At 35.2% G+C, this 14296-nt stretch overlaps 1 protein-coding gene across 4 annotated transcripts in view; it reads right to left on the bottom strand.

The window, feature by feature from the left end:
- The window catches only part of LOC136039519 (uncharacterized), a 188915-nt gene that overhangs the window by 128584 nt on the left and 46035 nt on the right, over nucleotides 1-14296 (bottom strand). For 3 of the 4 annotated variants that reach the window (XM_065723319.1, XM_065723320.1, XM_065723317.1), the window contains one exon: nucleotides 9527-9662. In XM_065723319.1, the coding sequence (XP_065579391.1) occupies nucleotides 9527-9623 (97 nt within the window). In that variant the 5' untranslated portion in view covers nucleotides 9624-9662. Of the gene's footprint in view, nucleotides 1-9526; nucleotides 9663-13805; nucleotides 14053-14296 lie in introns of those variants that run through there. The other variant, XM_065723318.1, reaches the window with a different exon arrangement.

Genomic DNA, 14296 nt, shown 5'->3' with positions numbered 1-14296 from the left:
CAGTTGAAGATCGTTTTCATGATGATCCAGAAATTTCACCTTGACACGTTAAGCCGTTCCAAAAGTCTTGTTGATGTGCACTTTTGACATCCTTTTGACGCCCATTTCCGCTTTAATACTCTAAGCATTACTTAGCGTTGCTTAATACTCTTAGCGTTGTTGGAATTGAAGTAGCAGTTGGAGTAGTTTAGCAGCAGTAGTAGCACAAAGAAAAGTAGCAGTGGTATTAGTGTTATTAGTGACATGCTTATATTACCTTTTTGTCACTTGATCTTCCCCTTTAAGTATTCTCCTAAAGTTTCAACTAAACACCCAAATCAAATCTTGAAATACGCCCTTTTGATAATCTGTATGCGCATAATGTATTTCGATTTAGTTCAAATTTCCCCTCAACATTCTGTCCGATTTTCGTTCCATTCTGTCCGTTCCAAAAATATTGCCTATAAAACCGTATCAGCAATCCGTATAGACATAATATGTTTTGATTTAATTCAATGAGCCCCTCAACATTAAAAATAATGTATTTCGATTTAGTTCAAATTTCCCTTCAACATTTTGTCCGATTTTCGTTCCATTCTGTCCGTTCCAAAAATATTGCCTATAAAACCGTATCAGCAATCCGTATAGACATAATATGTTTTGATTTAATTCAATGAGCCCCTCAACATTAAAAATAATGTATTTCGATTTAGTTCAAATTTCCCCTCAACATTCTGTCCGATTTTCGTTCCATTCTGTCCGTTCCAAAAATATTGCTTATAAAACCGTATCAGCAATCCGTACAGACATAATATGTTTTGATTAAATTCAATGAGCCCCTCAACATTAAAAATAATGTATTTCGATTTAGTTCAAATTTCCCCTCAACATTCTGTCCGATTTTCGTTCCATTCTGTCCGTTCCAAAAATATTGCTTATAAAACCGTATCAGCAATCCGTACAGACATAATATGTTTTGATTAAATTCAATGAGCCCCTCAACATTAAAAATAATGTATTTCGATTTAGTTCAAATTTCCCTTCAACATTCTGTCCGATTTTCGTTCCATTCTGTCCGTTCCAAAAATATTGCTTATAAAACCGTATCAGCAATCCGTACAGACATAATATGTTTTGATTAAATTCAATGAGCCCCTCAACATTAAAAATAATGTATTTCGATTTAGTTCAAATTTCCCTTCAACATTCTGTCCGATTTTCGTTCCATTCTGTCCGTTCCAAAAATATTGCCTATAAAACCGTATCAGCAATCCGTACAGACATAATATGTTTTGATTTAATTCAATGAGCCCCTCAACATTAAAAATAATGTATTTCGATTTAGTTCAAATTTCCCCTCAACATTCTGTCCGATTTTCGTTCCATTCTGTCCGTTCCAAAAATATTGCCTATAAAACCGTATCAGCAATCCGTATAGACATAATATGTTTTGATTTAATTCAATGAGCCCCTCAACATTTCCTTAGATTTCTTTCCAATATCCTCAACCTTAGTAGTACTCGCTACAGAAGCAATAGATTTAGTGATAGTAGTGGTAGTAATAATAGTACTTTTGATAGCAGTAAAAGCAGCAGTTGTTTTAGTATTAGTAGCGTGCAAATAGTGCCTTTTTAATCAATTGATCATCTCCTTTATGATTTCCTAAAAATTTCAAATTAATATACTCAGTCATTCCGGAGTGACAACCCTTTTGACAACCCATATACACACTACGCGTTATAATTTAGTTCAACACTCCCCTCAAAATTCCCTGAAAGACTCGTCTTAATACCCTCCGTGTTTTGGGAAAGTAGAAGTCAAACATGCATACTTTTTCTCAATAAAATATACTGCATGCAAACAATAAAAAATTTCATAGCTTGCAGCCCTTGCCCTAAGGCCCTGGGAGGAGTGGGGAGGGGGCTGACATCCCTAAACACATAATAACTGAGTCTTTCAACAGAACGAAAGAAATTGATGCCTCAAAACTTTGTTTGGATGTTTGTTATGGAGAATGATGGACGTGGGGGGGGGGAGGTTGTCTTAAATCACTTTGACTCTTAAAAAGGGCCCTATAACTTCCAATTTGAAAATCAATTAAAGTCCATCTGAATTTCATATGACTACCCATTCTATAAAAAAATATATTGTCACTGGGCATAACTTGAAGCCCTTGCCTCTGGGCTCTGGGGGGTTGTGGACTATTTTAAACAAAATTACCATGGCTAAATTTCAATCAGACACATTTGGTAAAAAGAGGTGTTGCTGGGGGAGGGCTTATTGACTTCCATCACTATTGACACTTAAAATGGAACTAGAACTTCTAATTTGAACCAAATGAGCCACTTCTAAAGTTTATGCAACCATCCATTTCATAAGAATCTTAAATTTCCCAAGGGCATAACTTATAACCATTGCCCTCATGCTCCGGTGGTTCGTATCAACCTCAAAAGCCTTGTTATATGATCTTTGGACTATTTTGGATAAAAGGGCCGTCTCAAAATTTCTATTGGATGCATCTCAGGATAACATGACGTGTTTGTGTGTTTGGATGGGGGAGGGGGATCCCTACACTCTGATCACTTTGACTTTTAAAATGGGTACATGAAATTTTGATAGCCAATGAAATGAGTCCCTCATTTGATTGGTTACCCTCCAATTTTTTGGAACCTTATATACCCCTAGAGCAAAACTTACAACCCTTGTCCTGAGAGCTGTGGGGGGTGGGGTTAACTTCCACCCCCAATTTTTTGATATGATCGCCCTTCGAAAAAAACATTTCTTATTTGAAAAGCAGGCACATCTTCCAAGACATGTAGCTTTTAATTTGTAAAATTAAGCATAAGAAACTTTCCATATTTAAAATCAGCACAAAAAACCAAATCTTTTGATGTATTGGCTTAAAAATTTCTTTTCTTACAGTTTCGATTACTATTCACCTCATGAATACAGTTTTTCCTGCTTACAGTTCATTACCACAAACTGTTTGATAAGACTGTCATACAGTTTTGGAGAGGGAACCATTCGATCTCAAATTAAAAATTCTAGTACCTTTTCTAGGGTCCTAAATCAATCAAAGCCTAACAATTCATTTAGGGTCCTATAATTCCTCTACTGCACCATGTGCCCACGGTCTTTGCCCAAAAGTGCATGATATGAGAAGGACATTTAAGTGGGAATTTTTTTGTTTGGGTTTGACTTAAGTATACAATGTGCCGGTTAAGGACCTCAAATTATGCAAACAAAAACCAAAAAAAACAAGCCTCGCTGAATACAATTTAACAGAAAAAATTTAACAGTATAGGAAAAGGTAAGAATAAAAATAAGAAGACAAATGAAACAAAGGTGCAATTGTAACACCTTGGTAAAGTCCGAGTTACCCAAATGTTTTTAAATGAAAAGGATATTTAAGTAGAGCTTTTAAATAGAACGGATAATAGATCTGTAAATTTTTTGTTTGAGTGTGACGTAAGTAATATAATGTACCGGTTAAGGACCTCAAATATGCGAACAAAAACAACAAAAAACCGAGACTCCCTGGATACATTTAAAAAAAAAATTGAAATAGAATACGAAAAGAATTAAACAAAAATAAGAAAACGAATGAAAGTAAGACGCAGTTGTTGCACCTTGGTAAAGTCCAAGTCACCCAAACAAATTTTAATATTGGACCGGAAGGAGAAAATACACTCTAAGCTTTTGGATGTTGAAAAAGTGGCATGATCACTGTTGTTAGGGACAACTTGTACTTTTATTAATTTTTACTTCGTGGCGCTTTCAAACTTCTATTCCTTCCATTTTCTCATTCCTGCTTGTTTTAGATTTGATATCTTAAACATTTTATTCCATTGATAAAGTGTGTGTTTGTTTTCCTTTTTGTTTGTTTTATGCTTTAAATTTGCTCTTGATTTTCAAGCAAAAATGTAGTCCTATTTTGAAACTACAAGAACGGTATAAGCTTGCCAAAGACTTCATTTTTCATTGACAAACGCATAGAGGTTGAACACTTGCAATAAATTGACTAAATTACTCTCAAGCGAAACATCCAGCAGGAGCCCTAGATTAGGGTGAGATGAAAATATCGGAAATGACCAATAACACTTTGGAGACTAGTTGGAAAGTGGCAGCTGTAAATACTTTATATGAGTGAAATAGGAATGGAGTACCAAAAAGCATCCCAAATCAGGCTGAGATGAGAATATCAGAAATTACCAATAATAATTTCGAAACAATTTGAAAAATGGCACGTATGCATGCTTTATAAAGAGTAAGATCAGAATGGAACACAAAGAAGCTGGGAATGGAACTAAGGCTGAGATGAAAATATCAGAAAAAAATAATTGAACCATACAAACTACTTGGAAAGTAGAAAACGTTTAGGCTTTATATACACAAAGATTGGAGTGGAGCACCAACAAGCACCCCAAAATAAGCTGAGATTAGAATATCAGATATGACAAATAACCCTTTGGAAAGTATAATATCTGGAAATTGGTAAATGTAGAAATTTTATATATCAGCTATATTTAGGAGTACCTTTAAAGCACCAAACCTTTCGGCCGTCGTAGCTTAGCGACTAGCACGAGGGGTTTGAGTCCTAGTGTCACTGGTTGTTTGGTTTGGAACAGGGGTCAGTGGTATGACTCTGTAAGCTTAGCCGAAGTCAACCCAGCTCTAAATAGGTTCCTGGAGAAATCTGTGGATATTAAACAGGATAGGAGTGCAAAAGCCCAGGGTGGCTAGCTCCCAACCCTCCCTCCCGTTTACACTTCCTGGCTGAAGGACAAGGAAACAGATATCTGTAGCGCCGGTAGGGACTGTTACGCTCAAACCGTATTCTTTACCTTTTACCTTCTTTTTGAACAAGAAAACAATGAAACTTTTATATTCTTTCTAATATAAATTTTCCTTCGACTGCACTTCTTTAAATCAAGAATTTTGAGCAAAATTCAAACTTCAAATTTTATATGGGCATGAATGACCAGTAAACACTCCAGATTAAGTTGAGACGACACTATCACACAAACAGCACATTAGAAGAATTTATATGACAAATAACACTAGAAACTAATTGGAAATTCACAAACGTTGATACTTTTTACAGGGTGAGATGGGCAATGGGTATTCATTAATTGATCAGTTCCAGATAACTTAACGTAAGCGCTAGGTCGATAGCAACCAGTGGTGTAAATCACCTCAAATACTTGACTTAAGAAGCAATTAAGAAAAGATTATGTGCTTGAAAACTGCTTAGGTGCAAAATCAAAGTAGAGGAAAGCTACTAAAGGGCAAATTCTGCAAATCCGTTTTTGCAAAATATTTGTGAAATCATAAGGCATATCCTTCAAATACAAAAACAACTTAACAGTGATATTATTTTTGGATTAAATTTTGTTTCGATAGTTTTTTTTTCTTTTCGAGTAAGAATTTTGGGTAAAGTGTAAATCTCTCAAATTGTTAAATCAGAGGTGGCCAAGCCCAATAATTGAAATAAATATGGAATAAAAACATTTTCGCAACTTTGAATGACTCCAACATTTGTAGTAGAAAAATTGATTTCAATAATATGTAGTCAAGGAGGCACACTCGTGCCTCTATAAAGAGGCGACACACGACAATGTTAAGCGATCTTCGGTTCCAGTGGTCGCAGACGCATGGGGAGGGATGCATTTCGTAGCCCGAGCTCCAACTAAGAAACCTGCAAAATTTCATCCCCCTCCAACTTTTTCTTCATGGGGAAAATCTGGCCGAAAGTTTCGACCTGTCAACCCAAGCCCCCCTTTAACGTTGTCCGATCGGGCTGAAATTCACAAGTTAAGGTCCCCTAGGGCCCAGGAGCTTATCTGCGAAATTTCAGCTTGATCCGATAACTCCTTCCCTGTTTTCCAGAAACCACGCATAGCCACTTAAAATTCATTTACTTTTTTTTCCTAGACGCCTACAGGTCACATCCGACATCGGATCTGGGTGTACGAAGACTCATTCGATGCGGAATTCTCCGAGTAAGTGCCCATGAAAGTTTCGTAGGAAAATCTTAACCCCCCGAAAGTTTCGACCCTCCAACCCCCCTACCCCTTTTAACGTTGTCCGATCGGGCTGAAATTCACAAGTTAAGGTCCCCTACGGCCCAGGAGCTTATCCGAGAAATTTCAGCTTGATCCGATAACTCCTTCCCTGTTTTCCAGAAACCACCCATTAGCTATTTAATTAACGGATTTCTCTCCATAAGAGCCCATGTTAATTTGAAATTTTTAAAAGCTATTGAGAAGTTATATTTACACACATGCAAGTTATTAGCTCAGTTGGTAGAGCGTGAGACTTTTAATCCTCGGGTCAAGGGTTCCAGTCCCTTACGGGCGGTTTTTTTTCACAACATCAAAAAAATTTTGATAACACCTGGACAGCTTATCATTTGAGAGATAACAGAATATTAGCTTCTTATGAGCAAAAGAAACATTTCGGTCATTCTATCTATTTTTTTCTATATTATACAATGATTTAAAAGCGGGGGGGAGGTGGGGGGTTCCTCTCCTAATTCCTGTACGAGGAGTACTCCTGTACGAGGAGTACAGGAATCAAGGAGGCACACTCGTGCCTCTATAAAGAGGCGACACACGACAATGTTAAGCGATCTTCGGTTCCAGTGGTCGCAGACGGATGGGGAGGGATGCATTTCGTAGCCCGAGCTCCAACTAAGAAACCTGCAAAATTTCATCCCCCTCCAACTTTTTCTTCATGGGGAAAATCTGGCCGAAAGTTTCGACCTGTCAACCCAAGCCCCCCTTTAACGTTGTCCGATCGGGCTGAAATTCACAAGTTAAGGTTCCCTAGGGCCCAGGAGCTTATCCGCGAAATTTCAGCTTGATCCGATAACTCCTTCCCTGTTTTCCAGAAACCACGCATAGCCACTTAAAATTCATTTACTTTTTTTTCCTAGACGCCTACAGGTCACATCCGACATCGGATCTGGGTGTACGAAGACTCATTCGATGCGGAATGCTCCGAGTAAGTGCCCATGAAAGTTTCGTAGGAAAATTTTAGCCCCCCGAAAGTTTCGACCCTCCAACCCCCCCCCCCACCCCTTTTAACGTTGTCCGATCGGGCTGAAATTCACAAGTTAAGGTCTCCTACGGCCCAGGAGCTTATCCGGGAAATTTCAGCTTGATCCGATAACTCCTTCCCTGTTTTCCAGAAACCACCCATTAGCTATTTAATTAACGGATTTCTCTCCATAAGAGCCCATGTTAATTTGAAATTTTTAAAAGCTATTGAGAAGTTATATTTACACACATGCAAGTTATTAGCTCAGTTGGTAGAGCGTGAGACTTTTAATCCTCGGGTCAAGGGTTCACGTCCCTTACGGGCGGTTTTTTTTCACAACATCAAAAAAATTTTGATAACACCTGGACAGCTTATCATTTGAGAGATAACAGAATATTAGCTTCTTATGAGCAAAAGAAACATTTCGGTCATTCTATCTATTTTTTTCTATTTTATACAATGATTTAAAAGCGGGGGGGGCGGCAGCCACCCAAGTTCCTCTCCTAATTCCTGTACGAGGAGTACAGGAATTATTAAATTACATCGGAAAGGCCCTCTTTTAATTAACAAAAAATTGAAATGAATGAATAATGGAATAACTTCGAAAAATGTTAAACACAAGAGGACAGGAGAACCATTGCGCCGAAACTAGTAATTAGTAACAATGAAGTACCCCCCCAAAAAAAAAACCTGTACAAAAGAGTCTTTAAAAGCTGGGGGTTTGGGGGGCAGCAGCCCCCCAACTGCCTCTTCTAATTCCTGTACGTTTTAAGGTTCGACTTTGGGACGCAGCCTCTTTAACTCTTTAAGAAAACGAAGTTTTTTTCATATTATTTAAAACTAAAGTCGTAAGATTTGGGGGACATGTATTTTTTTTTTACTAAGAAACATTATTCACTGCAAATTTAAGCTCTCCAGCTATTATTATAGAACTAAAAGTTCACAAAAGACCTAAATTGTGCTTTTAATGTAAGACATCTGGTGACACATGAAAAACACTTACTTACCTGCATAATATTTTCCAGATTCATTTAAACACTCTTTTTACTTCAATCGACAGCAAGCTCACTTTTCTTTTCCTATTCCTTCTTCCACCTCACCCCCATCACATTTCCCCTTTTCCCTCTGTTATGATTTTGTGAAAAGCTAATAAGAACTGTAGTAAAGACATTATTTTAATTGCCTATTAAAATAGTGTATGAAAATTTGCAATTCAAACAAATTATATAACCTCAGAAGCGATTTGTGGTGGAAATACTCTGTTTTTATTTATCTATTTGTTTATAACCTAAGCCAAAAAAAAGAATATACAAGCATATGTAAATATCAATAGGAAAAACATAGGGTGAAAATAAACAATAGCAAAACAAATCAAGAAAAGACGACGGCAAAAGAATACTCATATAAGCCACACCTTTTAATTTCCTGTTCGGGATCTCTTGCTTTGAAATTAAATCAAAGATCCCTAAACCATTCACAAGAAACTAAATTTTGTTAAAGGTGGAATTTAAAGAATAAATTTGACATTTTTAAAATGATTCATCCAGCATATGTTCGGTCTCCCATTCATATAGATTTATAATCTGAAACATAACAAAATGAGAAAAAAAAATTCCATTCAGAAGACACATTATTATTCTTCTATGGTTGAGACACTATTATTTTGAAACTTGGCTGTTGGAAAAGTTCAAAACTCTAAAAACGTGAACTTTTTCAAAGTTTCTAAAGCTTATCCACTTTTTTAGTGGACCATTACCGTATGGCTATATAAATGGTGGCTGAAGCCAGTATTTCAACATTTTCATAGTTTTAAAGCTTATATCCTATATTACCTACCCACTTTCTTACTACATATAATTGGCAATTGTCCGTACTATCTAGCCATTAACTTATGGCTATACAAATGGTACCTGAAGCCAGTATTTCTCCAGGGTATTTTTCAGTCGGAGCACAGCTTAGATACCAATGTACAGTTATGGAAACTCTTATCTTGCCCATGAGAAGCTTTTGGTACAGAGCTCTGAACTTGGCGTTCCTGTCTCTAGCCGCAAGCATTGCTATCTCGCACTGTGTCCCAAAAACAAATAAAGTTTTCATAACTGTATTAGTATCTAAGCTGTGAGTCAGAGTCGGTTGTTTTATAATCATCAGAACAGAACATATGTTTTCTTTATTGCCATGCCTGAATATAAGGGAGTGTTTTTCATTGTAGATATTCAATACAGTCAGTAGGCTTCAGTTAAAGACAACACATTTTATTAGTTTGCCCTGCTTTGTCTCACGGCTAGGGAAAAAGGTTGAAATGTTCAGGATATTTCCTGAGGGGGGAGGGATATAAGAAAACTTTCAATATTGTGTCCAAGAAAATTGGGAAGAATATTTTTTCCGAAGCTCAGAGATGAGTATACGCTAATGTTTAGTGTTCTGTTTTTGCCGGTCCTCGGACAAGTTCTTTTGCTAGTATTTAAATACTACCCTATACTAAATATCAACTGAAAATACTTACTTTCAATGTCAGTATGTATATGTGTCCAGTGTACTGAAACTGCCAACTTTTTGACAGCTAGCAAGAGCAGAAACTGGAAAAAAAATCTGACAACCATGTCTTTTGCAGTACCATCCCTTATAAAAATCTTAACTTGCTGAAAGAAAAGAGAGAAATATAAAGGTCAATATTCTGACAATACTTGTGCATAGACAAATAAGGTACATGCATCCTTGAACATTCGATTTGTGACTTAGGGATTTGAAATCTAATTATGATTGAAATAAATATCTTTACAAGTTGGCTACATATTGCAGCGAAGTTTAAAATAAAAATCGGAGCTGCTTATTAAGTTTTTAGTTTTAGAAGTGAAGAAGGCATTTCAGCCTTCAAACCATTTAATAGTATCAAATTTTCCTTTAAATTGAGAAAATGCGTACGTTATTTATATTGCATGATTATTATTTCGTAATTCAACATTTAATATAATTTCACCATTTTATAATTTACAATTATTTACAACTCAACCTGTTAAACTACCATTTCCTTAACATTCATCTAATTACCAAATAAATTAAAAAATAATGTCTCATGACCAATCTATTATAGATGAAGAAAGAGTATCATAGTTAATAATAAGAATTGGTAATTGGTCAAACCCTATTATCAAATTATAAAAGTCAGTATTTTGTAATTGTATATTGTATTTATTTTAATTTAAAAGTTAACTTATTTAATCATATTGTGTTAAATTGTAAATAAGTAAATATTGTAAATGTGAATCAGCCAATTTGTAAACATCATGAAGTACCTCCAAAACACCTATCAGCAAAGTAATCTTAATGTTTTGACAAAATTATTCTAAAGCATCGTAGATTTTCTTTTTGTTCATCTGCTTAATATTATTCCAATCCTTTTCACCCCTCTCCGAAAAAAACCCACATATAGGGCCTATACCTGTGGACCCCCAAACTTTTTTGCCGGAAAATGTTAACACCTTCATATTTTAGGGAGAGCTTGCACAAATTGGTATGCTTTTCTTTTTCTCTCTCTTTTTTTCTAATTAAACACAAATTATGAATTCCAGATTAAGTGTTCCTATCACAAAGAAACAAAAGACATTGGCAATGAAAAACCATCATATATCACTTATTGACTATATTTTTCTTCTACAGTACACTATCATCATCCTCTACAATTTATAACAATTAACTATGCATTATTAAGCTCACCATTAGTCAGTGGCACAGCTAAGGCTAACATATGGCTAGTAGTAGGTGTTCCGTTATGACTAAAGTAAGAATTCCCCAAATTAACTGATTACAAGCAAAGTATCACGCGGCCGGGAATATACTTCTGGAGAAAAATATAAACTTCAAATGTCTATGGCTTGAAGCTCATGCTCTAAGGTTCACAGATAAGCTGATCTTGATGGTATAGTTTTCAGTAAACTCAAGTAAAACCAGTGACTTAAATTCAAGAAAAGTCAAGGGGGTAAGTTTTTCTTTTCAAAATCTAGAGCGATAATTTTGTTTGTTTTTGTGTTAATCCAACAAAAAGCATTTTTCAATGAAAATAATTCCCAAAAGAGTATTTTAAAAATCAAGGGATGGTTCAACAAAATTTAAGGGGGTGAAATAAAATTCAGGAATTCGACATATTTAATATCGCCATACCTGTTACATTAATATTCTTATGTGGGCCTATACAGAATATAGCTACCAACATTTGATAACGACTTAAATTTTTATTAATTATTTGACTTAAAATTTAAAAATTTAAAAATTTTTGACTTAAAAATTTTTGATTTAAAAATTTTTTAAAAAATTTTGACTTAAAATTTAAAATTTAAAAATTTAAAATTATTATTTGACTAAAAATTTAGCTTCTTTCAGAGTTGTTTGGTTTCTACTGACAACGGCCACTCTTTACTTATCATTCTTTTTTCAAAACGACTTATAAATTTCATGATAGATATAAAAGGCTAAGTATATGGGACTAAGCTTAAGCTTGTTTACTTACAGACGAATTTATGATTGACGTTCCCTATTTGATATAAATGATATATGATATGATATATGATGTAAATTCCCATAGCCGCTGTTAGCAAGTTGTGGATAATTATTTTACTATCTTAGTAAGCAGAAGCCCAGTGTAATCAGTATTAGGTCAGAGTATTGGGCATAATTTATCTATCTCTTTTAAAAATAACTAAAATGATGATTCCGAAAAATTCAGATGAAGTAAAGAGCTATATTAAACGAAAGATGAGCAGTAGTAAAATCATATGATAATTCAATCTTATACTGAACAGAATTTACTAATTTACGTTGGTTGTCTATTAACGTGTTTAAGAGACTAAAAAGGATAAAAATTACATTGGATAATCAAGTTAATCTCTAAATAGATAGAAATTACCATTCACTAGACCTTCAAGGTCCTAACCGAAGAACCTGGTTTCCGTTTCTTGGTTCATCAGCCAGAAATTACAATAGGAGGGACATTCATTCCGTGCTTTCGCTCACCCTTCCTGCTTACTTTCCCCAAATTTCTAAAAGTACCCATTTAGAGCTGGGTCGACTCTGGCTGAGTTTACAGAGTCACGCCACTGACCCTCATCCCAAACCAAATAACCAGACACCGGGATCGAACCCTTGCTCTTCAGACAAATGATTCCCAACCCTGCACGGCATCCACTTAGCCAGGCCAGCTCCTGGATATGGAGCCACAAACAGGACTAGGGATAATGCCCTTTAAGTCTTCTAAAGACCAGAATGTAATTTACATCCTACTAAAATAATTGTTATTTCGAGGAGTGCGTTTTTAAATGATTAAAACAGAAACAATTTAGTTAAACAATCAAAATTAGAAATCTCAAAATTGCCAAAATGAATATTAATAATTATAAAAAAAATCAAATATAAAAAAGATAAAAAAGATTTATTAAATATAAAAAAGATAAATATGAGTGGGAGAGGGGATTCATTGATTGACTATGTCAACTATGTAAAGGATGAAAGTTTCTCTATAAATTTCAGCAGAAACTTTTACTGTGGGAAGAAGGAGGATTTTTGTTGAAGCAGAACGCGGGAGGCCGTTCGGCGGGGTGAATATTGACTAGGAAAAAGCTTAGTTGTCCGAGGTTTATGAAGCAAATTATTACCGGAACGCAAGGATATTTTTGTTCTCCTTTCCTTAAAGGTGACTAGATTGGATCTCCGGAAAAGGGAGATGTAAGGCACTTTACCCTCATTGAAGATAATTCTTATGTACCTTCTTTAGACTGCCTCTATTCTGTCTGACAATTCAATTGGAATGCCAGGATGCCAAACAGGACAGGTGTACTCTGGGGTTAGGCGTGTAAGTGAGAGGAAAATCCTCAAATACAGGAAGAAATTGATCAAGAATTTAATTACAAGAAAATTAAAAAAAAATGTTGTAATTGCTTGTTCGTTTAAATAAATACTTTTTGAGGTCATTTGTTAAAAAAGTTGCTATTAAAAAAAAATTAATAAGACTTCACCACTCCTGCGCTGCCAACGGTATAGTTCATCTTTGATAAACCATAAAAAAAAACCTACCTGTGCAATAAAAGCCTTCATGTGTCAGTCTTTTTTTTGGCTACATATACGGACGCATTCCCTTATTTTTTTATACTACTTTTTTTTAAAGAATACTGATTGACCTTTTCATGATACGAATCTTTTTTTATTATTCTTTGTTACAGCTACTTTTTCGCTTAAATTATTTTATCTTAAGTATATATATATTAAAACCCACAAAAATGACAATAGGACGTTAACCCTGTTGCGTTGACTTTCATAGAGAAGTTCATCTCAGATAAGCTATAAAAATCAAGTAAACGAACTGCGTGTTTAAGTACTTTTTTGCCTCTGTTTTCTAACTATATATTCCTAAGAAATTGACCATTTCAATTGAGAACTGCTCGAGTTACGAAAGCAAATGGGGGGGGAATCTTGGGGCTTAAATGGCTTGGGGCTTACTTAACTTGGCTTCTAAATGGTTTATGTCTCAAGCGAAAAGAAAAAAATTCATCTACATTTTTAAAGCTAATCAAATTGACATAAAAGTCCAAGCTAAAATGTCTCATGAGGCTAAAAATAAGAGTTTTTTCGAGAGCTGGAAAGCGAAGCCGAATTGGCTTTCCGTTGTTAATTGAGACTATTGAGACTTATTTGAGACTATTTGAGCCTAGCGCAAAGCTGTCAGGCCTTTTCTTGCGAGATGACAAGAATTGGCTGGACTTGGAAAGTGAACGCTACTGGCAAAGTACACTTACCTCAAAGGTGGCTAGAATTCTTGAAGGTAGTTTCACACGGGACACGGGACACAGACACGGGATTTTCAATGTTCCCCGGCAACATACATATCTTTTATATCCAATTTCAGACAAATAAAATAATTTACTAATTATTAGCAAATTTAAAACAAAGATGTTAATTTAAAATATCCAACAGTTTTATAGAATCTGTGTTTAAAGAATGCATCTTCTCAAAAGCTATATGTAGAACTAAATGTTACTCTCCCTTTGCACGATGAAACGTTTCCTTTTCAAGGAGAGTCATTTGAAACCTGCCTATTCATGCTGGGACTAGGGAATCCTTTGGCCGGGAATGCTTGAGAGATGAAATAGGAAAATATAAATCTTAATTTATTGCCTAAAATGTAACCCAAAAATGTAAATAGCACTGTATATGTGCTCGTAATTCTAAAATTAAAAGCTACGCTTGTGGTGAAAGATTTAATGGATCGATGTACTGTTTACGCTTG

This window comes from Artemia franciscana, chromosome 19 (genome assembly GCF_032884065.1).
Source record: "Artemia franciscana chromosome 19, ASM3288406v1, whole genome shotgun sequence".
Lineage (NCBI taxonomy): Eukaryota > Metazoa > Arthropoda > Branchiopoda > Anostraca > Artemiidae > Artemia > Artemia franciscana.
This window is presented reverse-complemented; position numbering and strand designations above follow the sequence as displayed.